At 42.6% G+C, this 27,787-nt stretch overlaps 1 protein-coding gene across 3 annotated transcripts in view; it reads left to right on the forward strand.

Annotated features, from left to right (window-relative positions):
- The window catches only part of fam13a (family with sequence similarity 13 member A), a 184,936-nt gene that overhangs the window by 91,550 nt on the left and 65,599 nt on the right, over nucleotides 1-27,787 (forward strand). For all 3 annotated transcript variants that reach the window (XM_048529404.2, XM_059650746.1, XM_048529422.2), the window contains one exon: nucleotides 1,618-1,793. In XM_048529404.2, coding sequence (XP_048385361.2) covers nucleotides 1,618-1,793 — 176 coding nt within the window. The remainder of the gene's footprint in view (nucleotides 1-1,617; nucleotides 1,794-27,787) is intronic.

Genomic DNA, 27,787 nt, shown 5'->3' on the forward strand with positions numbered 1-27,787 from the left:
CGGTGATCTTTGAACGCTTGAAAACCAGGCTGGTGACAATCTCCAAACTGTCACCAAGTGCCACTCCAACACACCAGGACACTCAGCAGGCTAACTTTTTTTATTAGTTCATGGAATCTGTCCATCGAAAGGCTAGGCTAGCATTTATTGCCCATCTCTAATTGCCCAGAAGGCAGTTAATGATCTATCACATTGCTGTGGGTCTGGAATCACATGTAGGCCAGACCGAATAAGGACAGTAGATTTTCTTACCTTAAAGGACATTCATTTACAAGATAGTATTTTTACAACAGTCAACAGTGGCTGCCTAGTTGCCATTAGCCAGCTTTTTTTAAAATTCCAGATTTTTAGCAAATTGATATTTCACCACTTCCTATGGTAGGATTCAGAACCACAACTCAGATCATTCACCTGGGGTTCTGGATTGCTAGTAGTGGTGACATTACCACAATGCCACTACTCCTCAGTTAATCCTCCAGGTTTACTTCCACCAATTAAAATCTGCACGATTTTCAGGAGCTAAATCATTAAAAAGGGAAAGGTTCCCTCCCTGTAGTGAAACATTGAAAAGCAGAAACATAGGCACTAAGAGCAGGAATCAGCCATTGGGCCTTCCAACTCTGCACTCCATTCAATATGATCATGGCTGACCCTCTATCTCACTGCCATATTCTCACTTTCTCCCCATACCACTCAATGCCTTAAAAATACAAAAGCTATCTCTCTCTTTTTAGAATAGCTTCAGTGACTTGGCCCCCATACACTTCTGTGGTACAGAATTCTATGCTTTGAGTGAAGAAATGTTTCCTTATCTCAGTCCTCAATGGTCTATCAGAGTGTATCCCTTGATTCCAGACTCCCAACCATGAAAAATCACTCTTCCTCCATGTAACCTGTCCAGCCCTGTGAGAATCTTATATGGTTCAATCAGATCCCCTCTCATCCTTTGAAACACAAAGTGAATACAGATCCAGCAAAGTTCTGGAGTTCTCTCCACTCTGCAAATCCTGTGCATCGCAGTCAGTGGTGGTTTCAATATTGACCATATGGTATGTCCTTCAACTACCCACAATTTTAACTGTTCATGATCCAGTGCATTTTATAGAGAAGTAGGAAGTTGCTTCTCATGTTTCTAATGCAAAGTCACCATCTTAGCAAGGCTATTGAGAGCAAATAGTGGGGCAGTCATGGAGTTCAATAGACTTTTGTTAGACAAAGGTGGGTCTGACTGATTAAAAGGGTGAATAAGAATGATCTATTTTTGTAATGCTCCAGTACTGGATAAGTGACTAGGTAAAAGCAAACTCCAAACTGTTTTCTGTTATCGACTGAAACTAGTTTCCCAATTGTGTCGCAGTTAAACCAGCACATATAATGTTCTTTCCCAGCATTTAACACCTGGTGTATGTCAGTTCAATCATACCCACAGTGCCACCTTCATCAGGACCTTAAAGACGTACTTGCACAAAGTTCAGTTGAATTATTGAAGGGCACCTTTGACCATGCCATGCTTGTTGTGACAGGAGAGGAGTGAGAGTGCCAGTTTTTTGAGGTGCCAACATGACTGACCAGTTCTAAATGGCTTACGCTTTAACAAATATTGTCTCCATCTTCCAGACCAAAAAGACAAGGCTGGAAGGCAGACCAGGGTCCTTCCCTATCCCCCTGCCCGAGTACTCGAGTGGGACTCCAGAAACGGCCCGAACGCTGACTGTCAAAAGCCGCAGTCGAGAGGGGATGGAGTCGTCAGAGGAGCTGGAATCCAGTATAAAAGACCTGGAGATAAACAGCAGGTTAGTCACTGTAATAGTAATAGTCCAGCTGGGTCTTTTTCAGTTCAAGATGGGAAGTTTTGATCGTAAACCATGTTGGGATTCCATGGGTGAAAGGTTCACAGCCACAATCTGTGCGTAAGGTGCAGATTTATTTTGCTATTTGGACAATGTCCCCTTGTAAAGTCAGAGATGTCTACGGCACAGAAAAAGGCCCTTTAGTCCATCGAAGCTGCTCTGGTCAAAAGCAATCACCTAATTATTTTAATCCCATTTTCCAGCACTCGATCCTTGGCTTTGGCATCAGAAATGAACATCTAAATACTTCGGAAATTGTGATAAGGGTTTCTGCCTCTACCATCTTTACAGGCAGTGAGTTCCAGATTCCCACCACCCTCTGAGTGAAATCTTTTTCTAAACCTCCTGCCCTTTAACCTCAATCCATTCCTCTTGATCATTGATCCCTCTGCCAAAGGAGAACATTCCTTCCAATCTACCTTGTCTGTGCCCCTCATTAATTCATACATCTCAATCATGTTGCCTGTCAGGCTTCTCAGCTCTATGGAAAACAGTCCCAAAAATACAGATACGACCAACCTCCACAGAAATATTATTGCACACCTTGGGGAAAGGTGGGACTTCAACTCAACATTTCAGGCCCAGAGGTAGGAACACTAGCATTGCACCTCACGTACACCTGTAACATGTAGGAGGTGATCCCACTGTGTTATTGACTCCTGGAGGCCAGCAATTCCCCAAGATGTGCTTCCTTAAAGCACGGTTCTCTTCTGGGGTTGCTTGCTTGTGAAATCGCAGCTGAACTCTTATTGTCTGTTGTACAAAAGCATATCAATATTGATGGAAAATAACTCAAGTCACGAAGAGGAAAGTTTTCCATGTATAGGTGCAGCCTTCATGAATCACCTTTTTGTCAAATTCATTCTTGAATGGTGAGCATTGCTGGCTGGGCTGATATTTAAATGCCCATCCTGAACTGACCTTAGGAAGGTGGTGGTGAGCTGCCTTTTTGCTGGAGTGCCAGCATTTTGACCCAGTGACAGTGAAAGGGCAGCAATATAGTTCGAATTTGGAGTGGGTGTGTGGCTGGGAGGTGATGCATCCACTGTCTATTGTTCTTCTAGGTGGTAGAGGTGACAAGTTTGAGCATTGCTGTTGAAGAAGCCAGACAGGCCTCCTGCACCTTGTCTTGTAGATAATGCCAGAACAAGCCCACTTTTAAGGCGTTTGGTTTAATGTTTGGATGACTTCTTTTCTTCAGGAGCATTATCCACAACCAATGTTGACCAGCTGCGGTCACCCCATTATCCTCCAAACATCTTCTAAAACCTACGCCTCTGTGCAGGAAAGGCACGAGGTGAATGCAGGTTGCTTTTTACTTCAGTTTCACAGTCACTCTTCCCAGCCCCCACATTCCCCAGAACTTTACAACTGAACTAGCACAGCAGAGATTCCCTGTACTGTACTGACCCAACCAAGGGCAAGCCGTGGCTTGCTGAGTGCTGCCTTAGTTTAAATCCGGTTTGCAAGTACATGATGTGCTTGCCTACTGCGTTTGTGCATACTTTTCAGGTGGCAGCAACTGATTGATATTTACCGTCCGTGGCGCAGGCAGTGAAGCATGACTGCCTGTTTATTTATGTGACTGCAGTAATGTAAAACGCACCATGGCAGCTGAAAGTTAAAAATAGAGCAGCATTTCGAATACTCAGACTTAGCTGCGCCGACTTATCGCAGTGGCTTGTCTCTGGTGCACTGTACACACTGGCTCGTGTTGGCGATCAAGTGCTCACTGAATTGATCAAACCGATTCTGTAGGTCCCCCAAGGGGTCAGGTCAATAGATGCCTGGTATCAAGTGTCTATTATCCATGCCATGGTATTTACTGATTGAGATGCCAGTCGGCCTTGCTTGGCAGCATCTCTTACCATGCTGGTCAAAGGTGTGTCAATGACATCTCACCAAGTCATTGAAGTTGCACTGTCTTGAGGTAATACTCCTCACGACGCACCTGTCCACAACTCCCTCTTCCATCCCTAACCTTCTGGCTTATACTCAACAGGAATGTGACACCCTTTAGAATCCAGTTTAGAGATTAACATAATCATCTGGCAGGGGATTAGCTACCATCTTTGTAGTGAGACTTTTGACACCCAGGAGTTGGTAACTCAAATTACAGGCACCGTCAGTCATTTAGAATAAAAACATCATCAAATTTGTGCAAGGACAAACAAAATTGAAGAGACGATCATAGATGGTTCCTGTTTAGTAAGTAGTTCAATTCAGTTCATTATCGCAGATTTGTTCAACCATCAAGTGCTTAACATTGAAGGAGTGTCCCTTCCATTATTTACTAAGTTTAATGTTTTGAACTTCCTGAGCTGGATTTTCACGGCCGATGCTGGAACTGGGAGGCAGGTTCATCTCTGAATCATGAACTCCCCCTCTTTTAAGTGAACCAAGAATCAATTGTAAATTTAGCCACAGTGAGAAACACAGTTGCTGAGGGGTTGGGGGCCAGTGCATGTCAAGAGGAAAGCAGGTCATGTTGTGGCCTGACTGAGCAGCCAGAGAGTGCAAAGAATACAGAACTCACTCTTTTATTATGCTTCATGTCCAGATTAATGAGCTGCGGTTCAAAACAGGCTGAGGAAAAGGCAAGGTCAATAACTGTTTACAACACTGTTTATTACATAGTGCCGTGCGTAACATTCAAAGATATGTCAGGCAGATATTCCTGACCATTACATTATTGAAAGATGATCCAATAAACTCTATAAGACCATAAGACATAGGAGTGGAAGTAAGGCCATTCGGCCCATCAAGTCCATTCCGCCATTTAAATCATGACTGATGGGCATTTCAACACCACTTCCCTGCACTCTCCCCGTAGCCCTTGATTCCTTTTGAGATCAAGAATTTGTCGATCTCTGCCTTGAAGGCATCCAACGTCCTGGCCTCCACTGCACTCTGCGGCAATGAATTCCACAAGCCCACCACTCTCTGGCTGAAGAAATGTCGTCTCATTTCAGTTTTAAATTTACCCCCTCTAATTTTAAGGCTGTGCCCACGGGTCCTAGTCTCCCTGCCTAACGGAAACAACTTCCTAGCGTCCACCCCTTCTAGACCATACATTATCTTGTAAGTTTCTATTAGATCTCCCCTCAACCTTCTAAACTCTAATGAGTACAATCCCAGGATCCTTAGCCGTTCATCATACGTTAAATCTACCATTCCAGGGATCGTCCGTGTGAATCTCCGCTGGACACGCTCCAGGGCTAGTATGTCCTTCCTGAGGTGTGGGGCCCAAAATTGGACACAGTATTCTAAATGTGGCCTAACTAGAGCCTTATAAAGCCTCAGAAGCACATCACTGCTTTTATATTCCAACCCTATCACCTAATACTAATCGGTCTGCTCCATAAACTTTTCTGCATGTGTTTCTAATATTCACAGAGCTAAGTGTAAGGCTTCTGCCGAGCTTTCCTTGTGTTCCTCCCTTCTCCAACTGCTTACACTGTGCTATTTATGCCCAGTGAGGAGCAATTCTGTGACATCATCGCAAGGTTGTTCCAGGTTCCTAAAGCCCTTACATAGCACTCACTGCCATTGGGAGTGATTGAAAGGAACAGTATTGATGCATATAAGGGAAAGCTGGAAATAATTTGAGGAAAAAGGGAATAGAGGCCGATATAGTTTGAGAAAGATGATTGGAATGAGGCTCGAGTGGAATATAAACACGATCACGGACTGGTTGGGCCAAATGGCCTACCTCTTTGTTACACATTCTCTGTTATTTTACATAGTTTCTGAGTGACCATTTTCATCACAGAGTGTTAGGTTTATTGTAAAACCTAGTCAGTACCATTTGGAAGGTATTGGGCTTTGGTTTTGGTTTGCTCAGACCTGGCCATCCTGAATGAGTCTTGTTAAACCCTTTTATTTTGGCACCTCACTCAAGGAGTTAATAAGCCTTTGCACCGACTTGCCCTCCTGCACCTGGAATAGCTCACAATCACTGAGTAAGAATACATACAACCTGTAGCTAATTGACTTGATTTCAGTGGAGCATTTTTCATTAATTTCTTAGAAGAGTATGCGTGTTTGAATTTTCTGATGAAGAGTCTAGGCCTGAAACGTCAGCTTTTGTGCCCCTAAGATGCTGCTTGGCCTGCTGTGTTCATCCTGCTCCACACTTTGTTATCTCTGAGTATATGTTTCTGTCTGCAATGTATGTGCATTTGTATTCCTATTGTGTGTAAGTATGTGTTTGGTTTGTGTGTGCTTGTATGTGTTTGTATCCGTGTATGCACATATATTTCTGTTTGTGTTTCTATTTGTATGTTTCTGTGTTTGCTTGTGCATGTGTCTGTGTATCAGTGTTTATGTGTTTATTTTTGAATGTATCTATGTTTTTGTTTCTGCGTTTTAGTGTGTGTTTCTTTGTGCATATGTTTCTATGTGTATATCTGCATGTATGTGCCTTATCTGCATATACCTGTGTTGTATGTGTCTGTTATCCTGTGCGTGTGTGCATGTCTTTGTGTGTGTGCATGTGTGTTTCTGTGTATTTCAAAGTGTATATCCAAATCTCTATATCTGTGCGTCTGTCTGTCTGTATATTTATGTGTCCGTGTTTGCGTGTGTATGTATCTAGGTGTGTCTATTTTATTTATGTGTATCTGTGTATTTAAACATATCTGTGTACTATACATGCATATGTGTATCTGTGCTTTTTCAACGTCCAGTCCTTTTGTCATTACTGTCTGCCTGCAATTTGTCTCAGACCTAATGAAGTGGTCCAGACCTTAAACCCCAGACTCTTTTTCTAGATTTAAACAGAGTTAAAATCCTCGCATCAGTTTTGATCACCGCGTATTAAAATGTAGCTAACGTACAAAACGATTCAGGATTGCTTCATAAATAACAAAACATTGGCGATGTGAGATTGCTGACGGTCTTAATTTCATCAAAGACACAGCAGTCTCTAATCTGTATACTCTATCACTTTACAATGCCAGAAACAGATAAAAACAACTCCCACACTGCCTAACCTTTGGGGAGGTCTACTTTTGGTTAAGCTGGTGCTTATTTCTGTATACATAGATCTGATAAAAGCAGTTGATAGAAGATTCACCAATGTGGGTTTGTTGACGGAACCAGGGATAAATATAGAACAAATCTAAGTTTAGAAGACTACCAATGTGGAAAGGTTTTTACATCAAGTAGAGTTATGTTTGCAAGAGTACTAAATATCAACTAACATTTTAAAAATATTACTTTTCTCCTAAGTGTTTTGCTTACAGTTCCTTTTCTGTAATGGAACATTGCAGGAAAAATTAAAACTCATTCCTTAAAATGCAGGTTTGGGGATTACTCATTGTTAGTCAGGAATATTATTTTGACTTGGAATCTTGGTATGATTTTTTTCCTGGATGTGAAGTTCTTTCTAGTTGTTGTGTGATGCCAAATAATGAGTAACCCCACTCTCAACAAGTCCAAAACTCCACTGCTGTTATTTTCTCCTGTATTGAGTCCCATATAACTGTCATTCATGCTCCTGCTATTGTACATAGGCTCCCAGTCACACAAAGAATACAGTTTCAAATCCACATGTTTAAATCCCTCCACAGCCTTGTCTCTTTGACCTCCGTAACCCTCTCCACCTATCAGCCCACAGACACTCATCAATGCACATGTACTTACACAAATTCACATACTTATAGACTCACACAAACACACAGACATACACACACATTCACTTGCTCACACACAAGCATGCGTATTATACATATACACACACATACACATTTCCTTTAACTTTGACCTCAATGTATTCCCCACCCACCTTTGCTTATCATCAGTGACATTGTCTTCACCAGTCACCCTGACTCCCTGGAAACTTCTTGATAAGTTGTTCAGCTTCTGTGCCCCCTGCCCATTTGAAGGCTTTGTCACGATGATAAAGCAAAGTTGGAAGAGTAGTGCACACCAAGCTCAGGCAGTGTGATCACAGATAATGGGAACTGCAGATGCTGGAGAATCCAAGATAACAAAGTGTGAAGCTGGATGAACACAACAGGCCAAGCAGCATCTCAGGAGCACAAAAGCTGACGTTTCGGGCCTAGACCCTTCATCAGAGAGTGCTCTGATAAAGGGTCTAGGCCAGAAACGTCAGCTTTTGTGCTCCTGAGATGCTGCTTGGCCTGCTGTGTTCATCCAGCTTCATACTTTGTTATCTTAAGCTCAGGCAGTGTCTTTGTTTGTCAGTATTTATGTGTGTCTGTCTGAGTCTGCGTATGCCAATATGTCTGTGTCTGTGTGCCTGTATGAGTCTGTGTATTATCAGAGTGTACCTGTATCTGTCTATGTATGTCTGTGTCTTGATGTGTGTGTGTGTCTACATGTCTCTGGGTCTGTTTGTGCTGTATATGTTATTTGGTGAGTGTGCTTATGTCTGTACCTGTGGCTATGTTAATGTGTGTATATATGTGTCGATGTATATATGGTGTGCGCAGTGGGAAATGGGGTAGGATACGAAACAATATTAATTTATATAGCATCATCTCAAAACCCGTCTTCCTGTCCTGTCAGTCCACAGTGGGGTCTGCTGCCAACCCCTCTTTCAATTCCTGTTTCAATCTCATCCCTTTCCACAAGGTGCTATGAGGCATTTTCCAGTTGAGAGGATATTTAAATGTGTGTTGTTGTTATAATGGAAGAAAAATAAGGCTGCTTTTATAAAAGTACTTGGTCAAAAATTTGTTTTGGTAAACATTCCTTCAAGGTATGTTTATCTGCATAGCCTGAGCAAGATCAGTCGTTGCTGTGAGACACAGATAAACTCCTACTTCTAATGAGGATTTGGGTTATTACTGTAAATGTCTAGAATGCTGAGCTACTACCCTGTCCAAACACCTTTTGCATTATTCTTCAGTCCATGATTGTTTTGTAAACCAGATTAGTGGCTATATCAGGTTAATAATTGACACATACTGCCAATACATAAGCAAAAACAAAAAGACCCTGGCCCTTTACCCTACAAGCTGGTGGTGAGCTTTGCTGGTTTTAGAAGACGTTGTTTACTGCACGCGCCATCATACATGAAATTAGAGATCTGAATCCTTGTATATGAAACCAGACCTTGCCGACGCACACTGAGAACAAATCAGGGTTCCTATTGTTGTCGAATTTTCCAGAGAGATCAACAACTTTAAGCTACTCACAAGCAGGTGGGGGAGGTTAGTTGGACATTCCTTAAGTTGTAGGACTACAGAGTTAAGAAGGTGTAGAGCTGGATGAACACAGAAAGAAGGGTCTAGGCCTGAAAAGTCAGCCTTCCTGCTCCTTTGATGCTGCTTGGCCTGCTATGACCATCCAGCTGTCCACCATGTTATCTCAGACTCTGCAGCATCTCCAGTTCCTACTATCGCAGAGTTCTTTAATTGTCAGAAGCCATTGTGTCACCTGAGACGTGGCAGGGAAGGGAGGGGTGTTGGCTGAGGGCACTCAGTAGGAAATTAGTTGGGGGAGGGGTGGTGGACAGTTGTTGGCAAGATTACCACAGACACAAGGTGCTGGGGTGTGGGTCCATGCAGCCACCCTACAATCCCCACCAGGCCCACAAGGAAGCCTGAACAATGTAGTTTATCAGAACATCTTAAATCGGGCCTGAGTCCTTGCTACAGCGAATGGTGTTGGTTTTGGAGTACTCAGAATCACTGTTACAATGTCAAGAAAATTCCCACAAACCACGCTTGAGGAAATGACCGGATAAAATGCAGGATTCTTTTTTTAAGTAGTAGATATTTGAGGGATAAAGTATTGACCAAGAGTTGTCCATATTACTTGTATTTTTCAACCCCACTGGGGAATGGTTAGATGCCAGAGACTTTGCAAAGTGAAGTTTAGATTACACACCCTGCCCCTTTCTCACTGAGTGAGTATAAAATTTAAATCGCTCTTTGAAAGTCCATTCCCTTTCCCCCTGCCATGCAATTGTTTCTAATTGCTTTCTTTTGAAATATACATCCGGTGCCCTTTTCGAAAGTTATTGCTTCCACTGTCTCTTCAGGAAACAGCCACCTGGGAAAGATTGTTGTAAGATTTATTCTCTGATTCAGTGAGGTATTTAACAATCATCAATGACAATCTTCACAAATCTGCAGCAGGCTTGCAGAGATTAAACATTATTCCCAGAATGTGTACTGCACGGCTCATGGTTAGACCGTAATCAGATTGTTTATAGCCTGACGCACAATTTTAGCCGTAAATTACCAGGCGTTGTAAATGCTTATAGCAACTTCAGGTCTTATCTTTTGAGAAAAGGGTGAAGTGTTAGGCCTTGACTTTGTTTTTAAACACTTTATATAACACAACGCCAATCTTTTTGCAAAAAAAATACTTGAACAAACACAATCTCATTGGCCAGACCCGAAAGCAATATTGATTACGTGCTGAATATTTGCTGTCTTGAAACAAAACATTTAATAATGAAGTACTATTTTTTTAAACTCCTGCACAGGTGTCAGGCCAGGATTTTGATTGAACAATGTCCATCTTGGATTAATTTTGACTTGTGCTTTGTATTCTATACAGTACTGATCTTCGCTGTTTGTAAACACCCACTGTTACAGTTTTGAAGAAGGATCTAAAGTGAGTTCCTCAGTGTTCAGTTCATCAGACCTGATAGCCCAGGCTAGTTTTGGGGTTAGAATGGCCGTCAGGTCACGTTGTCTGCCAATCATGTGAATCTGCGATTGCATTATCAGTTTTTACAAACACTGTCTAATTGTCCAGGAGTGCGCTGGAATGGATAGCTAATCCACCTCAGAAGACTGCCGAGTTCTGGAATGAAGGGCTTAGCGTATGAGGAAAGAAACAAGGTGGGCCTATGTCCATGGGACTTTAGGAGAGTGGGAGGCAATTTTATTGAAACATATAGAAATAAAGCTGGTAGGAGCAGGAGTAGGCCATTCAACCACACAAGCCTGCTCAGTCATTCAGTATGATTATGGCTGATCATTGTGTTCAGTACTCAAATCCTACTCTCCCCCTTTGTCCCTCAATCCCTTTAGCCACAAGAGCTATAACTACCTCTTCTTTAATAATACACAATGGTTTGTCATCACCACTTTCTACGGCAGTGAATTCCACAGGCTCAAGAAACTACTCCTCATCACCGTCCTAAAGGTTTCCCATATATTCTCAAATTGTGACCCCCTTGGTTCTGGACTCCCCAACCATTGGGAACATTCTTCCTGCATCTAACCTGTCTAGTCATTGAACAATACAGCACAGGATTGACTGTATAACTGAACATTCACACAACCTTTGTTAATACAGCCCTTAAAGGCACCACTTTGTCTTTGTACATTCTTGGTAAATTGTTGAGGGTTGCAGTCATGTTAGAATTTTATAGATTTCAATGAGATAATCCCCTCATTCTTCTAACCTCCAGTGAATACAATCCTAACCAAACAATATCTCCTCAGACATTAGTTCTGCCATCCCAGGAATCAATTTGTAAACCTTCACTGTACTCCCTCTATAGCACGAACACCCTTCCCCAGATTAGGAAAGGGATAGAAATGGTTCTTGATTTTAATCCCCCGATTTTCAAATTTGACAGAGATATTTGCCATGTTTCTCAGATCCCTATTGAAAACAATGGCGTGTTTATTTAGAATTTGTTAAAGATCAGCCTCAGAATCTGACAAGTGATTTACTTCAGCCCACCCAAGTTTGATTTTCTATCACAATGCTGAGGGGAGATTCAAGGACCCGAGGACATGGTCTCAGAATTAAGGGGTGCCAATTTAAGACTCAGTTGAAGAGGAATTTCTCTCTGAGAGGGTTATAAGTCTTTGGAACTCCTTGCCACAGAGAGCTGTGCGAGCAGAGTCCTCGTGTGCATTGAAGGCTGAGATAGATACTTGATCAGTAGGCAAATTAAACCTTACGGGGACAACGTAGAATTTTGGATCAGTCATGATCCTACTAAATGGTGGAATGGCTTGAGGGGCTTCTAATACTTATGGACCTGTAAGGCAGAAAGGAAGCAGGAGAGAGGCAAGTTTTTGGAGGGAATCGCAGAGTTCAGAGCCTCAGCAGAATGAAAAACCACTAGTGGTAGGGCAATTATAATTGAAGCTAAGCAGACAGGGACCTGAATGTCCACACTGCCTGTCAAACATCAGAAAAAATTTTCAGCCCTCTGTGCTGTCTACTTATTACTACTGGTCCTTACACGAGAACCTCGAAACTCAGTCTTTGCCCTGATGCCAGCTATGCCAGCAGACAGCATTCTAGCCTTGGAATCGGTCATGAGTTAAAGCTTATTGAAGGTGATTCTAGTGCAATGCTGATGGGCTGCTGATATTTGGTTGGGATTTCATGCATTTATGTGCATTCACAGGTGAATGTAAACAATCCAGACAGCAGTGGAGTCATCCCTGATGCCCTGGCTAATATTTAGCACTCAACCAATGTCACTCAGCAGGAGAATTTGTCATTTCTCTCTTTGATTTTCATGAGTACTTGCTGTGTTCAAATTCACTGGCCTATTTTCTGTATGACAACACTTCAAACGTAGTTCTGCAAAGCCCTTTACACTGTTGTAAGCTCATGAAAGCTGCACCATAAATGTTATGAAAACAGAGAATACTGGACATACACTGGTTTAACAATATCCCTGGAGAGGACAAGCAGAGCGAAAGGACATGACATGAAATGTTCATTCTGTTTCTCTCTCCACTGATGCAGCCTGAGTATTTACTGCATTTTCCTGTTTTCATTTTGGGTCTTGAGCTCCCAGTTACTTCATTTTGCAAAGGGCAAAGTATTTTTATTTCACTTTGTTGATATAGTGCATGTAGTGATCGGAACCAGATGGATCTCATTTACCAAGGGATGCTTGATTAGGGTTGTTAACCTTGGCCAATCAGGAGACACTGGCTGACCTCTGGAGTTCTGGAGGACCTCGCATATATGAAGGATAGAATGGTGTGGCCTTGGTCACAAAAGGAATTAGAATGATCATGTCTGAAGATAATGAATGTTATAGGTGATGATGTCAGTAACTGGTAAGCTCAGGTAATGTTACAAAGTGGAAATACATGGTCTTAAGTGATGGTAAGGATTTCAGTGTTGGTATGTTGCATAGAAAATGATGCATCTAGTTTGTGTATTTTCAACCCTCAGGGATGTACTACATTGTCAGAGAAGTGCAAAAACAGGTAATACTCCTCATCTATCACCTGTAACGATCTTTAACAACCTTGAAATGTTCCATCTATGCCAGGCTGAAGTGTTCATATCTGGTGAAATTGTGAAGCATCAACCCCCAAGATTGTGTTTATAAGCCTTATCATTTTGTACACCTTTAAACCCTGTTAAACATTCACAAGATAACTGTATCAAATGACATAATAATTTTTGATAACAGCAGACACAGTTTGTCATGTCAATCCAAGTATAGCATCTTAATTTTGTGTACTGTTGCATTTGCAAAATACATTCTACAAGAGAGCTGGAAGGGGAGCAGTCACTGAGTGAATGGGCTCGCTTCACCATTTTAGAATGGTGATAAGAATGGTCCAGGGTTGATACAGGAAAGGATGTTGAGCCACAGTGTTAGAGATTAGAGGAATCAACCAAAACTGCAGCTATGGACTTAGTGTAGGCTTTGGAAGGTCAATAATGAAGACAAAATAGGTGCAGTAAGGTGCTCAGTGATAGGACTGAAGTAGAGAAGGTGCACACAACAGTAGGGGGCAATCTTTAAAATAAAATTAATAACATGGAGGAATTGCTGGCAAGGCCCAAACTTGTTGTCCATCCCTAATTACCCTTGACAACTGAGTGCTTCCTCATATATTTTCAGAGGGCAATAAGGGTCATCCACATTGGATGGATCTGGAGTCACATGTAGGCCAGAAGGGGTAAAGATGTTAGATTTCTTTCCCTAAAAGACATAATGGAATCTGGTGTTTTTTTTTTATGACAATCCATTATGATAGTTTCATGAGATGAGATTCCAAATTCTAGCTTTTTTAAATTGATTAATTGAAAGTCTTTGTTAATTAAATGTAAATTCTACAACCTGCCACGATTGATTTGAGCCCATAGTTCTATATCGCTAATACGGATCTTAGTTTTCAGCTCAGCATCCAACCCACTGCTCTCGTGACAAGTCACTTGTGTACAACACTTATTTACAGTTGCTGTGCAGATTTGCAGCAGAAGAATGATTTAAAAGAATTTGAAGGTGACTGCCTGGTTTTAACATTTAATAGCTTGGGTAACCATGAGTTCACAAAGATGGGTAAATGAATGGGCAGAATTTAATGTGAGACAGGACGTGGGTAGCTAAAGCTTTTTTCAGTGAAAGATAGTCATCTGGTGAGGTGAAAATCTGTGGAGATCTTGGGGTGGACAAGGAGTAATAACACATTGCACTGAGAAAGCATGTAATTCATGGCCTATATGGTTTTTGAAAGAATAAATTCTAACAGGGAGAATGACTCAACCATTGGAGAGCAAGGAAGTGTCTAAATCTCAGTCCCATATTATACTATTGCCCTTCATCATGGGCCATCAAGATTTTTACATGAGTCTTGCTTTCCTGTGTTTCATATAACCTCTGAGGTCTGTCTCATTGCAAGTCTTCGGGCATATACTTGGAAACAATTGACCTGAGTGAGGAATGAGTAAACATTGGCCAGACCACTGGGAAGAACTCCCCTAGGGTAACTGGGGACAGGCAGGAATGGGGAGTTAAGGCTACAATCACATCAGCCATTGCTCTTATTGAACGGGGAAACAGGTTCCAAGAGCTGGTTAGCCTGTCACCCCTGCTCCTAATCAGTATGGTCATATACCCTTAATAGTGCCAGTGGGATCCTTTGCCAGCCTGAGAGTGCAGGCTTTAACATCATATCCAAGGGAAGGCAATGGCTTTGTGGTATATTGCTGGATTGTTAATCCAGAGACCCAGGGAATATTCTTGGGACCTGGGTTCAAATCTCGTCATGGTAGATGGTGGAATTTTGAATTCAATAAAAATCTGGAATTAAGAGTCTAATGAGAATGAAGCAACTGGTGAAGGAAAAATTGAGGAAAGAAAACTGCCATCCTTATGTGGTCTGGCCTACATGTAACTCCAGACCCACAAAAATGTGTTTGGCTTTTAACTGGTCCCTGGGCAACTAGGGATGGGCACAAAATGCTGGCCTAGCCAATGATGCTCCAATCCTATGAATGAATAAAAGAAATGCTGAAAGGTAATGCATTGGTTCTTCTTCGATACAGTATTGCATTTTACACTTAGTTCAGTGGATTGCAACTGGATCCCACAACCTTTTGATTTGGAAACAGAAATGCTACTAACTGTGTAACAGCAAACACTTAACACCTAAAGAAGGTGACATTTTTTGTCCATGTGGCCTTGCTCAGATGACTTGGAATTTCCAGATTTAAAAAAAAGTGCAATAGTGTTGATGTGAAAATTGTCCAAAGATATTGAGGTTTTATACTGAACAATAAGAGAAACCTGACCTGGTTCACAACTCACCATTTCACATTTTGAAACTGTGATTCTGTGCCTCTTTACAAGGCAGTTTGCCCTAATTGCGGGAGCTCTGTGTGAATTGGATTTAAGTTGTGCGCAAGTAACCTGTCATTCGAGCCGAGCGAGCTGAATCCTGGATTCTCAGCCTGGGTGGAACACTTGAGTAACAGAATTCTTCTTTAAATAGAGAAGAAATCAGGTAGACATTTAAGCTTCTAATTGGAAGCCTTAAAAATAAACTCTCCATGCCTTTGTTTTGATAGATTGCTATTAGAGCTACTTAAGGGATCATATTTAGATAAACATGTTCTTTCCTGAAAGAGAGACATGTTTTACCTGTAGAACAGGAAATATTTTCCTTTCACAAGATTCATGTACCTTGATCTAGAAAAATAGTTTTCGGAATTGTTCTAAATAGCGTGGATATTTCTCAACTGCCTACATGTTCCCCATCCCCAGTTCCAAGGCAATTTCCATTCTCTATGAAGCACCCTGTTCTCTCACTGCTGTTTAAATTCTGCACCAAATCTTCAATAATTGATGGATTGATACTTCCCAAAAACCTCCTCTCCATTGAACTTACCTCCAAGTGTCACAGCTCATCTGAATTTTTGTCTCCGTTGGGCTTGTCAAGTTGACCCTGCTCATTTTGAATTCCTTGCCCCCCCCCCCCCCCCCCACCACCACCTTGTACTTCAGCAATCATCCACTGTCCGCCATTCCTGAACCACTGTCAGTACTGCCTTTTCCTTCTGGAATGTTCCCCATCCGACACTTCTACCTTATTAATTTGACTCTCTTTGAAACCTTCCAAAAAGGTATCTTTAGACTTGAAACGTGAATTCTGTTTCTCTCTTCACAGAAACTGCCAGACCTCTTGTGTTTTTCCCGTACTTTCTATTTTTGTTTCAGATTTCCAGTAATATTTTGCCTTTATGCTGACCTTATCACCTGGCTGTCTAGTTTTAGTGGTCGTCTTTAAGGCTCCCAACTTTGAGTGTCATGTACGCTGCCAATACTCCTTTGCCCATTTAGGCTCATCTGTTCTTTGTTCACTGCAAATTTTACATTGTCCTGAAGCACTTAATGACACTTTTTTGAGTGATCTAGGAGATGCAGCAGGCAAATTACACAGCAAGATCCCACAAAGAGATAACAAACAGACCATCTGGTTTTGGTGATGTTGGATTGAAGGATAAGAATTGCCGGGATAACTGGAGAATTTCCGAGCTCCTCTTTGACATAGTTCTACGGGATGTTTTACTTCCATCTGCAAGGGCCAACTTAGCATACGTCGAGTAAATAGAACCTCCAACAGTGCAGCACTCCTTCAGTAGTGAAATGTTAGCCTGGATTTTGGGTTCAACTCTTCTGGAGTGGAACTTGAATACACAACTTCCTTATGCAGAAGTGAGAACTGTCTATTGATTGTGGCTCATGAGGCAGCATTTAGCTGGAAAAAGGCGAGATATTAGTTAATTTCAGGGCCGAGTTGAACTTTCACAATTACTGAAATGATTGCCGTCACAAATGACCCCAACTCAGTACAGAATCAAACCATTTAATCAGCTGAAGTTTATTCACATTACAAATTTCTATGACCTCATAGTAGCTGGCATGTCACTGATGCAGTGTACGGATTTCCCAGATTTCATGACTCGTTTTTGTCACCGGATCAGTCTGGGTATTTATCAGCAAATGACACATCTCACCGCTTCTCAAAACCACTACATCAACAGTAGCTACCTTGTACCAGTCAGGAGTGGTACTGATTACTGTCTCCTTCTCTGGTAGGAAGCAGCCGCAATAGCACTCAAGTAGCTGGAGTTCAGCCAGGACAGAACAGTTCACTTGATTGGCACCTCACCCACTAGGTGAAACGTTCACTTCCTCCACCACTGGCACACCTTGGCTGCAGTTTCTAATATTACAAGGTACACTGCAATAACTCGCTAGAGCTTCTACAAAAGCACCGTGCGGACTCTCACTGCTGAGAAGGTCAAGGGCAGCAGCTGCTTAGAAACATGATCACTACCATGTTCTGCTTCTAGTCAGGAATAAAAACAGAAATTGCTGGACAAGCTCAGCAGGTCTGGCAGCATCTGTGAGAAAAGTTCAGAGCTAATGTTTCACGTCCAATGACCCTTGACTGGAAATGTTAACTCTGATTTTTTTTCTTCACAGACATTACCAGATCTGCCAATCTTTCCCAGCAACTTCTGTTTTTATTGCTGATCTACAGCATCTGCCATTCTTTCAGTTTTTATTCCACTTCTAGTCATACACAGTGGCTCGGAAATATATTGGCATTCCTTTCTCGCAACCGGATTAAATCCTGAGACTCCCTTCCGGACAGCACCTTCACCAGACACGCTGCAGGGTTTCAACAGGATGGCCACCTTCTGAAGGGCATCTGGGCATGAACAATATGTGCTGGGCTTGCAATTGGCAACCATGCCTTGAGAATCGATCCCAATAGTTTCTGTCTGTATATGCAATGTGTCTGTGCCTTCATATCAGAAACAGATTGGCCAGTAATTTGTTGGTTCTTTGAACAGTCAATCATAGAATAAAGTCATTCAGCCCAATGAGTCAGTGTTAGTTTCCTTGAAGAGCAATCTAGTTGGTCCGTGGCCCATTATTTTCCCAACCCCTCCAATATTACCGACTGTGTTGCGATGATTGAATTTGTCAATTTGGATAGTGGTTTCTAAATCCTACCCATTCATTGTAAAGAAATTATTTCTCATGCTGTTGCTAGTTCTTTTGCCAACTGCCTTAATTCTTGATTCCTTTAGCTACTGACCATTCAGCCATTGGAAACAATTTTCTTGATTTGTGCTGTCTAAACCCATCTTGATTCTGCATACCTCTCGCTAACCTCTTTGTTTTCTGTACTCCCAGGTGGACAACTCCAGTTTTTTTTCATTTCTGGAACCATTCCAATAAACCTCTTCTGTGCTCTCTCCAATGATCTTAATTCTGTCCTAAGCAGTGGTACACAGAATGCTCCAGCTATGGCCGAACTTCCGTTTCTTGATGAACGGAAGACAGTTTTTAAAAGGACGTTTTTGAATAGAAGGGTGTGCAGCAAAGGTTCAACATATTGATTGCTGGGATGGCAGGTTTGTGGAACGAGGAGAGATTGGGTCAACTGGGCTTCTATCACCAGAGCTTAGAATGAGAGGGGATTTTGCTGAGATGCATAAAATTCTTACAAGGCTGGACAGACCGGAGGCGGGATGATGCCTCCCCTGGCTGGGATGTGTCCAGTAATAGGGACCACAGCCTCAGGAAATGCAGTGGGCCATTAGAGACTGAGTTGAGGAGAAATTGCTTCATTCAACAAGTCGTCAGGCTGTGGAATTCTCAACCACAGTAGGTTACATAGGACAAGTCACTGAATATTTTTTAAGAAAAAATACATTTCTAGAAGCTAAAGGTGTCAAGGAACATGGGGAGCAGCCTGATCGTGTTGAATGATAGATCAGGTTTGATAGGCTGAATGGCTCTACCCTGCTCTTATTTGGGTTTCTTTGGAAGGTTCAGATTTCAATAGTTATTCACTGTAGTATTCTCTGATTACCCTACACACCAGAAAGTCTGGAGACGTATGCACAGCTTTAACAAAGTTAAAACAAGTAAATGATTCAAGGTGGAAATAGAGCAGTTCCTGGAATATCCAGAGTTATGAAACCTCCACAACACTTGATCTGTAAAAGCAGATTCGAATGGAACAGGAATGCATGCTACCATTTAATTATTTCAACACTGATGCAATGAGCTCTCTGAGGGCATTAGCAGCAGTTGTCAACCTTAAGGAGCATTTAAAACTTAATCGGGCCCTAATAGAGATAGGTAACAAACGGCAGGGAGGAACATCCTGGCCTTCGTCCAATGGCTCAGCAGTGGCTGTGTTTCTTGGAGCCTGCTATTTCAATGTGTTGGCTCTGGGAAGGTGGCACTCGAGACTACATACTTCCAAGGCCTAGCCCTTCATTGCTTGTTGGTTGAACTGTTCGTTAAAGAAACATTGATTGTTTTGAGCTGAGTGGAAATGTTAAAGGCATTTCACAGTCATCTGGAGGGCATCTGTTTTATACATGTGAGGGATGTCAACTAAGAAGAATGAACCTGCATTCATATAGTGATTTTCTAAACTGAGTCAGAATGCTGTGGCAACAAGTACCACACCAGAGACTTGTTTCACATAGTTTAGGCTAACAGTCGGTGCAGTAATGTGGGAAGCCACGCTGCTACCTTTCAGATGAGAAAAACTAAAATGAGGCAACCTGCCCTGTCAGGTTGGTGTGAGAGATCTTTTGTCACTAATTCAAAGTAGATAAACAGAGGAGTTCTCTTTGGTGCCCTGGTCAATATTAATCCTTCTGGGGTAGGAATTGCAACGAATGCTGGAAACTTCCAATATGCTTTCAGCCTAAATCTGGAGCATCACAATAGCACAGTGGTTAGCATCACAGCCTCACAGCACCAGGGATTCAGGTTTGATTCCACCCTCGGGTGACTGTCTGTGTGGAGTTTGTGCATTTTCCCTGTGTTTGTGTGGGTTTCCACTGGGTGCTCCAGTTTCCAAAGATGTGTGGGTTAGTTAATGGTTAATGTTAGCTATTGGGGATATGGTAGGGGGCTGGATTTGGGCGGCAGGCTCTTCAGAGGGTTAGGGCAGACTCAGTGACCAAATGGCCTCTTTCCACATTGTAGGGATTCTAGATCTGGTGTTAAGAAGCCATGAATATTAGACACCACATTAGATCAATTTCGCATCTTACTTGTTCATCAACTCCAGCAGTGACTTAACCTCATCCAAAATTTTGAGGCACATTTACCAGCTCCTGTCCAGATAGTCAGATGTGAGGGATGGTCACAATCGTAGAGGGTGGCTTGTGATGAGGTGTCATTCCAATTTTTTTAGCATCAGAGTTTCAGCTGTTCTTCGCCTGACCACCTCCACCCCCAAAAAAATTAAAGACTTAACCATGGCTGGATCCTTCTCCTCCCATCAATACTGGAATTGATGGAAGTGGGCACTGCCCAGTTACCCCTAAATATGTGGCAACAAGAGCATGTGATCCCATTCTGAGGGCATTCCTGCCTCATTCATGCCTCAAAATCTACATCTGTGATTATCATTTTGGAGGAGTGGTAAAATGACTTTGTGGTGACCTCTGCCGGCTCTAATTACTTGACGGACAAGGCAGTCGTTGTTTTTCTTTCTTCTTTTTTGGCTGTGCTTGGAGCTTGACCAGCGGGTGGTGTCAACTTTGATCATCAACTGAAAGTGCTATCAGCAAACATTCCTCCTGTAAATGCCCAACACCCATCTACTTTTTTCATCCTTCTCCAATGTTCTTATAAATAATTCTCAAAAATGAAATTTACACTTTGCCCACATGAATTGCTTTCAGCGTAAATTGTGCAGTTTCTTGGAGTTTAATCCTTCATACCTGGGCACTCGAAAACCACTCCAGATGGTTGATACTCCTAGAATAGGTACTAAACCTGAAGCAGTGCAGCTGAACTCATTGTGAACAGCCTGCCTCTCTTCCCCCACCCTGGCAGCCAATGCTGCACATGCACTAAGAAAATAAGAACTGGGAGCAGGAGTAGACCATTCAGTCCCTCAAACCTGCTCTGTCATTCAGTACAGTCTTGGCTGATCTTATCTTGGCCTCAATTCCACTTTCCTGCCTGCTCTCCATAACACTTTAACCCATTACTAATTAAAAATCTGCCTATCTCCTCCTTAAATTTACTCAATATCCCAGCACCCATGACACCCTCAGGTAATGAGTTCCACAGATTCACAACCCTTTAAAATTTCTCCTTATCTGTTTTAAATCTGCCACTCTTTATCCTAAAACAACTGCTTCTCATTCTCGATTGCCCCACAGGAGGGAACACCCTCTCCATGTCCATTTTGTCAATCCTTTAGCATCCTATATACCTCAGTTAGATCACCTCTCATTCTTCTAAGTTCCAGACAATATAGACTTAAACCCCTCAATCTCTCCTTTTAATACAAACCCCTCATTTATGGAATCAGCCTAGTGAACCTCCAATACAGCTACATCCCTTCTGAAGTAAGGGATTAAGTATTCCAGATGTGGACCCCTAATGCCTTATACAGTTGCAGCGAGACTTGTCTATTTTTATACTCTGACTTCAGATTAGATTCCCTACAGTGTGGAAACAGGCCCTTCGGCCCTACAAGTCCACACCGCCCCTTGGAGCATCCCACCCAGACCCATCCTCTGAGAACCCACATACCCCTGAACACTATGGGCAATTTAACATGGCCGATCCACCTAACCTGAACATCTTTGGACTGTGGGAGGAAACCGGAGCACCCGGAGGAAACCCACGCAGACATGGGGAGAACGTGCAAACTCCACACAGACAGTCACCTGAGGCTAGAATCGAACCTGGTCCCCTGGTGCTATTTGTGCCACCTGAATAGCAATAAGTGCAAAATGCACAGCATATTGAAAATTCCAGCCAGTCAGCATGCCCAAATCCCATGAATGAAGATCTGAACAGAGGCTTGTTTGAATCGGGTTTGGGTTGATCTGTGTTGTGTTACGTTGGGCTGACTTTCTCGTGGAGGCTTTCGGACCAAGAGGCTGTGCCATAAAATAAACTGAAAAGCAGCCCTGTGCCATCCATGACCAGTCGCTAACACCATAAGGATATGGAACCCTGAGTGAAAAGTGGATCCTGGTCTGAAGTGGTAAAGCTCCTCGAACAGTGTGACTCACTGCTGGTACCTAAACTGGCCCTTTAATAAAAACGAAAGGAAGGGACTTTGGCTTGGATTATTTTCATGATACAATCGCCCATCAGGAGTCTTAGTTTCAGACAAATTTCACAGTAATCGTACTTCTCACAAATCGTAGAGTCCTCTCATCATCTGGGAATAAATAAGCAAGAAACCTAATCAGAGAATCTGACTAACACTAAAGCAAAAGATCACAGATGCAGGAAGACTGAAATCTTATTCAGTTTCCAGCCTGAAGTCAGTTCCTACCCACAGTTCCACATTCCCACTTAGAAAAGGGCAAGGAGGCATTATGCAAATCCAGTCCAGCTGGAGTAGAATCAAACCCCCACTGTTAGTACCAATCTGATCCATACTAACTGTACAGTCAACTTTGCCAACCAACTCCCCAGACAGCCTCACGTGTCGTGGCATCAGGCACTTTTACATGTACGTTGTAGTCTGGTTCAGGGATCAGTTTTGTCTCCAACACACAGCTGACCATGATGTTTTCCTGCTCTTACCTCCAGCCATTGACATTGTTGGAAGGATTTACATTATTGCTGCATTACAAACACATCTTCCTTTACCATCAAGTCTTAGGACACAAGACTAGATCTGAAAAATCAACAAAAGATGCTGGAAATTCTCAACAGGCAGCATCTGTAGAGAAAAGAAAGCAAAGTCAACATGCATCATTCACTCTTTCTCTCACAGAATGTTAAAAATAAATTCATAGGATCTGGATGTTGCTGGCTGTACATACCCCTGGACAATGTGTGGGCGATCTGCCTTATTAAATTGCTCAGGCCTCGAGTTGTAGGTGCACCCTCAGTTCTGTTAGAGAGGTATTTCTAGGATTTTAACCCAGTGACAGTGACATAGCGGGTAATATAGTTCCAAGTTCATGGATGGAGAATTGGCTCACTAATAGGACACAGGAAATTAAGGTAAGGGAGGCATTTTCTGGACAGTGTGCCATAGGGACCGGTGTTAAGGCCACAATTATTTAAGATATCTGTTAATGACATAGATGATGGAAATGAATGTGCCATCATCAAGTTTGCAGATGATACAAAAATTAGTGAGAATGACGTAATAAGTGTACAGAGGGATATAGACTGGTTAAATGGGTGGATAACAAGTTGGCAGATGAAATGTAATGTGTGAAGGTAATAACTTTGGCAGGAAGAATATTATGGCTGAATATTGTTTAAATGGAGAATGGCTTCTTCTTCCAGCCTTTCTTAAATAATGGCACATTAGCCACTTTCCTGTCTTCCAGCACTTCACTTGTGGCTGTAGATGATATAAATGTCTCTGTTAGGGTCCCGGCAATTTCTTCCCTAACTTCCCACAACATCCAGGGATACACCTGAACTGGAGATTTATCCACTTTCATGTTTTTTAAGACCTCCAGCACTTCCTTGTCTGTAATGTGGTCTGTTTTCAAGACATCAATATTTATTTCCCCACATTCCTTGGTCCTTCCTTCTTTCTCCACCATAAAAACTGATGGAAAATATTTATTTAGTATCTCTCCTGTATCCTGTTCCACATGTAGACAGTTTGGTTGATCTTTAAGTGAACCTATTCTCTCCCTTGTTAGCCTTTTGTTCTTTGGATTATCCCTAACCTTATCTGCCAAGGCTATCTCATATTCCCTTTCTGCCCTCCTGATTTCCCTCTTAAGAATTCTCGTACACTCCTCAAAGTCTTCAAGAAATTCACTTGATCCCAGTTGTCTCTACCTAACACATGAATCCTTCTTATTCTTGACCAGAGCCATATTATCTTTATTTGTCCATGGTTCCCATCTCTTACCAGCCTTACCCTTCACTCCAACAGGAACATGATCCCTCTGAGATCTTGTCATCTCACTTTTGGAAGCCTCCCACTTGCCAGTCCTTCCTTTACCCGCGAACAGTCTACTCCAATCAACTTTTGAAAGTTCATTCCACATATCATCAAAATTTGCCTTACTGGAATTGAGAACTTTATTGGGAGGTTTTGCGAAAACTGTACAAGGCAGTAGTCAGACCACACTTGGAATACTGTGAACAGTTTTGGGCATATTTATTCAAGGAAAGATAGACTGATATTGGAAGCAGACTAGAGAAGGTTCACTAAGTTGATTCCAGGCATGGAAGTATTTTCTTGTGAGGGCAGGTTGAGTAGATTAAACTTGTACTCAATGGAGTTTAGAAGAGTGAGAGAGGAGACCTTATTTAACCAAGCAAGATTATTGGGTGATTTGACCAGCTAGATACAAAGGGATTGTTTCCCCATCTGGGAGAGTGTAGCACCAGAGGGTGTGATCTCAAAGGGAGGAGTCACTCATTTAAGACAGGGATGAAGTGGATTTTGTTCTGTCAGAGGGTAGTCAATCTGTGGAATTCTTTGCCACAAGAGGGCTATTGAGGCACAGTCATTAAGTATATTCAAGTCTGAGACAGACAGGTTTTTAATGAGAAATTGAATCAAGGGTTATGGAGTTAAGGCAGGAAGTGGAATTGAAGGTTATCAGATAAACCATGATCTCATTGAGCAGCAGAGCAGGCTCCAAGGGTCAAATAGTGTACTTTTGCTCCTACATCTTATGCTGTTATAAGTCAGGATGGTATACGGCTAGGAGGGGAACTTGGTGGTAGCGGTATTCCTATACATCTGTTGTCCTTGTCCTTCCAGCTGATAGAGGTTGCGGGTTTTAAAGGTGCTGTCATAGGACTAGTGTTGAGATACTGGTGTCTGCCTTGTCAATAGTACACTGTGCATCGGTGGTGAAGGGAATGAATGTTGGTCTTTTGAATGAATGTTGAGGGAAGTGGCTGGGGGTGTCAGTGAAACAGGCAGCTTTGTCCTGGCTGATGTCAAGATCCATTGAGAGTGTTAATGAAGCTGCACCTATCTAAACAAGTGGGGAGTATTTCATCACACTTCTGACTGGTGCCTTGGTGGACAGGCTTTGGGGAGTCAGGAGCTGATGCAGAATTTCCAGCCTCAGACCTGCTGTTGTAGCAACAGTCAGGTCCAGTTCAGTTTCTACTCACTGATAACCCCCACCCCCCCGGGTATTTATAGCGAGTTACTATTGACCCTGATCTGAACAGGACCAGGTGGCCCGATCCATTGACAATTTCCAGCGTTTGTTTTCATTCATGGGTCGAATGGAGAGTCTGCTGTGTGGAAATTCGCCTCCAGGGCGGGGCATTGAACTGATGCGGGGAGGGGTGCCCAGCGGTGTTTGTTCACCTTGAGGTCAGCGGGGCGTTGCTGTTGAAAGCTGGCGCTCCAAAGAGGACTGGCTGTCGGAGGACAGGGAACTAAAGCAGCCCTCCCCTTACACATCCCCCACCCCCGTCTCTCTCTCTCTCCCCCACCCCGGCTCGGCACCACCCCTCTGTATTTAACCAGCTGTTCTGACCACAAACACTGCTCTTGCTCCAGAGCAAGGGCACCGATCGTTCCTTCACCTCCGACCTTCTACAATCTCCCCAGCCCTGTTGACTGCAAAGTTCCTCATTAAGAGCATGGCGTGTAAAGTTGTACCCCCAATGCAAAGGTAGACAGCCTTAATTCCATTTCTGCTGGTCTGTTCGAAGTTAATGTCTCGGTTCAGTGTTTCTTTTTAACGCGGCGTGTGTGTGATTTCCAGCAACTGTCTGTGACTTTCGCGAGGTTTCGATTCTCTTTCTACTTACATGTCAAATTTCTAGTCCACTTTTTTCTCAGATCTTTGAAATTTTCCGCTAGAGTTTCTGCAATGTTTCGTTTTGTTAAAAAGAATTGAAATGTTATTGCCAGGTATTAAATCCTGGTCTAACCTGGGGGGGAATGCTGCAGAATGCAATGAAACTAATTTGTAACTAATTGTAATTTCTATTCTCGACTTCCCACCCCCAGCCCCCTCCCCCTCCCCCAGACGTTGCTGTATGAGACAGCAGCTGGATACATTGTGGCCATAACCAGGGTACTGTAGGGATTCACCCTGTAGCAATTCAAACTGTAACGATGCAATGAAAGTATTTACTGGTATCAGTGTTCTCGCACCCATTTATGAGCTTGGGGAATCCTTGCAGTTTGTAGCTACTAATGAAAAGACAAGCTCGTTTTTAACTGCCGTAGTAAAGCTGCGATAGAAAAGGCTGGGGATCGCTAACCTGAGCACGGCCTGGTAGGGGGGAGAGAGAGAGAGAGACAGGCTGGAGAGGGACCTGTAGACTCGCTCCTGGGTGTCTCCGCCGATTTTACGCCTGAGCTCACACAGACAAGACATAAGCATTCCTCAGCTCATGCCTCCCCTTTCCCAAACCAGGAAATTCCCAAGATGTGCCCCCTGACGAGGGAGTGTTTGGGCCCGAGATCTTACTGAGCTGACCCTTCGGGGACTTGCTGACGGATTTCTTCACTTCTTCAAGGATTTCACCACATCTCTTTATTACCTCATGTTATAATAGTTGCTGCCACTTTGTTCATGGAGAACTTTGGAAAGATCATTTCATCAAGTGGGTTCACTTTCACTCTCCGGTGTCCTTGTGGAATCAGCCCATTCTCCCCATGTCTATGTGGGTTTCCTGCGGGAGCTCCAGCTTCCTCCCACACTTAGGCGGATTGCCCCTTGTGCCCAGCAATGGCTAGGGGAATTTACCGTGGTAAATGTAGGGGAAGTGGGATGGCATGCTCTTCAGAGGGTCAGTGTGAACTTGATAGGTCGAATGTCTAGCTTCCATGCTGTAGGGGTTTGATAAGCTATTGATACTGATCTCTAAAGTACTTTTCTCCATTGTACCGTTGCTAAGCTGTGAAAGATGTAGAACCCTCTATGTGAGGGGGCTAACTTTCCACAGGGTTTCATCTCTGTCTTAATTTTGTCTGTAAAATCCTCAATATTCATAGAATAAAGGATTTAGATACATTTCACTGTATTTTCTTTGGAATCTCCTGGGTTACGTTCCTTCAAAATTCCATCAAGAGAAGCACAGCCCTTTAGTGTCCAGAAATATTCTTTGAAATAATAAATTGTAGAAAGTCAGAATCCAGAATTGCTGGAGAAATTCAGCCATCTGGCAGCAACTGTGGAAAGAGAAACAAAGTACGGTTTCGGCTCTGATGTGGCTTATCTGAACACGAAAGTGATTTGAAGTTGTATTGACCTCAAAATGTTAACTTCTCTCTGTCCACAGATCACAGATATGGCCTGACCTCTGAGTTTTCTCTAGCACTTACTGTTTTTAATAATTTCAGATTTACAGCATCCGCAATGTGGTGCTTTTATTTAGTGGTGGAAAATAAGATGCCAAGGATAGGAGGTCATTGGGAACAGGTGGAAAAGTGCAACTGAAGTTTAGAAATTGACTTGAAAAAGATGTGTTAGTACCAGTTTAGGCAATCTTCTAAATATTTTGTTTCTGTCAAGTATTGAATCCGAATTTGATTCCATAAAATAATTGAGACCAAAAGACCTTAAGTAGCATCAGCGGAAAAACTTACTTGTTCACAGTGAGCAGTCATATTTGTGTTCACATTAGTGGTGCCCTACAAGAAAGAGACTTGAGTTTTTAAAATAGTGGAGAGGTAACTAGATAGAAATTTTCAGAATCATGAAGGGGTTCAACAAGTTATCGGGGAGGGTGTGTTTCCATTTGTGGGGGA

This window comes from Stegostoma tigrinum, chromosome 1 (genome assembly GCF_030684315.1).
Source record: "Stegostoma tigrinum isolate sSteTig4 chromosome 1, sSteTig4.hap1, whole genome shotgun sequence".
Classification (NCBI taxonomy): Eukaryota; Metazoa; Chordata; class Chondrichthyes; order Orectolobiformes; family Stegostomatidae; genus Stegostoma; species Stegostoma tigrinum.